Source organism: Arachis ipaensis, chromosome B05 (assembly GCF_000816755.2).
Source record: "Arachis ipaensis cultivar K30076 chromosome B05, Araip1.1, whole genome shotgun sequence".
NCBI classification, from domain to species: Eukaryota; Viridiplantae; Streptophyta; class Magnoliopsida; order Fabales; family Fabaceae; genus Arachis; species Arachis ipaensis.
This window is the reverse complement of record NC_029789.2, coordinates 145,905,143-145,908,083: the sequence shown is the minus strand read 5'-3', so window position 1 is coordinate 145,908,083 and position 2,941 is coordinate 145,905,143. Positions and strand designations below refer to the sequence as shown.

General features: G+C 27.2%; 1 protein-coding gene across 1 annotated transcript in view; it reads right to left on the bottom strand.

Moving 5' to 3' along the window:
- LOC107644756 (truncated transcription factor CAULIFLOWER D-like) overlaps positions 720-2,941 on the bottom strand; it is a 5,019-nt gene continuing 2,797 nt past the window's right edge. Inside the window, exons 6-8 of the mRNA XM_021103189.1 lie at positions 2,868-2,909; positions 2,250-2,362; positions 720-1,169 (exon numbers count right to left, since the gene is read on the bottom strand). Of these exons, the coding sequence (XP_020958848.1) occupies positions 1,070-1,169; positions 2,250-2,362; positions 2,868-2,909 (255 nt within the window). The 3' untranslated portion in view covers positions 720-1,069. The remainder of the gene's footprint in view (positions 1,170-2,249; positions 2,363-2,867; positions 2,910-2,941) is intronic.

Here is a 2,941-nt window from a genome sequence, read left to right as displayed (position 1 = left end):
ATAGTAATTATTCATTTTATTTTAAAAATTATTATTTATTTATTTATATTTATTATTTAAAATATTATAGATGTAAAACATAATAAGAAAAACTTCTTATATTAACTTTGGACAATGCTATATTATTCTTGAGTTAAACGGCACCTTGCAAAAAGAGTTGATGCTTGATGCACCAACTTTGGACAATGCTTGACGTTTTAAATCGTAGTTTGTTTTACGATGAAAACTAAGGTGTAGTCGACTTCACGTGAAGTTGATAGTCAAAAGCCGTTAGATAAAAATTTAGATAAATCAGTCAAATCATCTAACGACTCTCAGTTATCAACTTCACATGAAGTCGACTACACCTGAGTTTCCACCTTGTTTTATACTTTTTTTTTTATAACAAATATTAAAATTTTATTCCAAAAATTTAAGTTCTAGAAAGTGATAAAAAATCATAAAAATAGTAGCATGCGGTCTTGAGATGTTTTTGACTTATTGTCAACGGAACCAAAACCTAAAATTGTGACGTCTTCCATAGAAGAGTTTTGGGCTTTTGGCTGGCAACATTGCATCATCACCTATTGTATCAAATATAATACACAAGTATATATCACGTTTAAGTTGTGTTACATAGCAATTCGAGACCTAATTGAGATAATATAACAGTACATTAAAATTAGTCATCATATATTTATGTATTTATACACCTAGTACATTTGCATTAAAAGATACTAATTTCTTCAATTCTCCATAAATTTATTTCAAATTAAAGTATGTGGACAGAAGAAGCGGTCAACGTAACAAGGAGCTTTTCCTGAACCATGTGACATTATAGCTACATTGATAGTTTGTGAAATCTAATTAGATTTTTTGTCAGAAATTATAATGGTGGTTTAATGTTTAAAAAAATGATGAAACTAACTAGGAATTTCATCCAAAAACTAAACATATAAGACCACCTCAGTTAACAACAAAAATTCTGACAAAATTCTAATTATTTATTGTACATTTTGCTTTGATAATAAGAAGGCAAGGAAGGCATAGAAGGCAGAAGCAGTAATCATAATAAGAAGAAAACGAAGGTTCACACAAGCCAACCATTGTTGTTTCTGTCATGGCTGCTCTGACCATCTTGTTGCCTTGTGCCACTTGCTTTTCCCTCCTGATTATGATGCTCAAACATGCTGCACCAATTTGTATGTAATAAACATTAATTTGGTTATGCAAAATAATTAATATTATAGTGTATTGTCATGACAGATTTTAAACTAAGAAAAATGTTATATGCACTACTTTTGTATATACATATTTTATTTTGTTAAAAGTGATTCATAAAATTAAAAACTGTTAGATAATAATTTAATCAAACATATTAAGTTATCTAATAATTTTTATCGATTATTTTTACATAAAAATAACTTGGTTATTTTATCTTTTGTACATAAAAGAATTAGAAAAAAGATATAATAAAAGATGATGCAAACATAATTTTTTCTTAAATTAATAAGGTTGTAATCTCAAAAAGTGGTTGTTACTTGTTAATGCAACTATTATAATTTATTTTGGCAACTAAGAGAGAGAAAATTAAAATTTTACTTAAAATCGAAAAAGTAAATTATGAAAGTAAAATATAAAATTTAAAATTGTTTATAAATTTTGTAAAATTAATAGACTCATTTAAAATCGTAATATTAGAAGATTTTAAGAGTTAAATCGAAATTCTAACTACATTGATAGCAACAATTCAATTCTATGTCTTTTTCAAAGTATAAAATGCCGCTTATTTTTTTGGATATAAGAAGCATGTGTGTGTTGTGCGTTGTTGTGGAGAATGTGGGTGTTAGACATAAATGTGAGACAGCTTTTTCGAAAACAAAGAATAAAGAGATCGGACCATCCGATTTTTTTGTTAAAAAAATTAAGCCTACTAATCGGACAGTTTGATTAGTGTGGAAGAGAAAATTTAAATTTTGACGAATCTGTTTTGTGTTTAAAAAATTAAAAAAAATTTGGGATACTTTGTATACCCCAAATTTTATTAATTTTTTAAACACAAATCGGACCCAAAAATCGAATAATCTGATTTTTGCTCCTAACACCACAGTTGCGTAAAGCACATATACACTCCATAACTATGTACTACACCATTCTCCCTGCCACATCTAAATTAAAAAGTAGCAAATTTATAAGCAAGAGCTATTTTTAGTTGTGAGGGTGAGCCTCTTTTCTATGTGATGACATGTTAATGAGAAAAGTGGATATACCGTGTGTTGTTTAAGAGCGTCTCAGACTGGAACTGATTAATGGCTTGTACTTCATTCAACTCATGAATAGGGTTGTTGTGCTCAGCAATTAGGTCTGGGAATTCATCTCTTAACTGCATCATAAGTTTTCAGAATGCAAATAAATTTATTAAGAGGCCTTATATATAGCAGGAATTGAAATACCCAACACTTTCATATTATTTATTTATTTTATAATTTTAAATTGCATTTAGATATTCTCTTTTTTTCTTTTAGACAGGTATATAAAAATAATAAATATAAAAAAAATTGACATTTTTTGTTGGTTTCAAAGTCTATGTCATGAAACCAGTTGTTCCTCGTGCAAGAGTAACTTCTTAGCTTAAAAGCATGAATTATGTTGAACATTTTTTTATTTATGAAACATACATTTAGTTATAAAAATATTTTTTAACGATGATAGAAAGAGATACATGAATAATTATATTTTTAACGGTTTTAAATTAAATTACAAAAATGTTCAATATTTTCTAAAAATAGTACAATTTGTTTTAAACACAGCAGTGAAATAATGCAACTTTAATATTAAGTTATTAACACATTAATTAATTTATATGTCCAATGCTTAAAGGGAAAAACCTTGAATTTCAACTTTTTGTTGAGCTCCTGGTCCTCGTGCACCTGCCAATATTAATAAGAATAAATAATATATG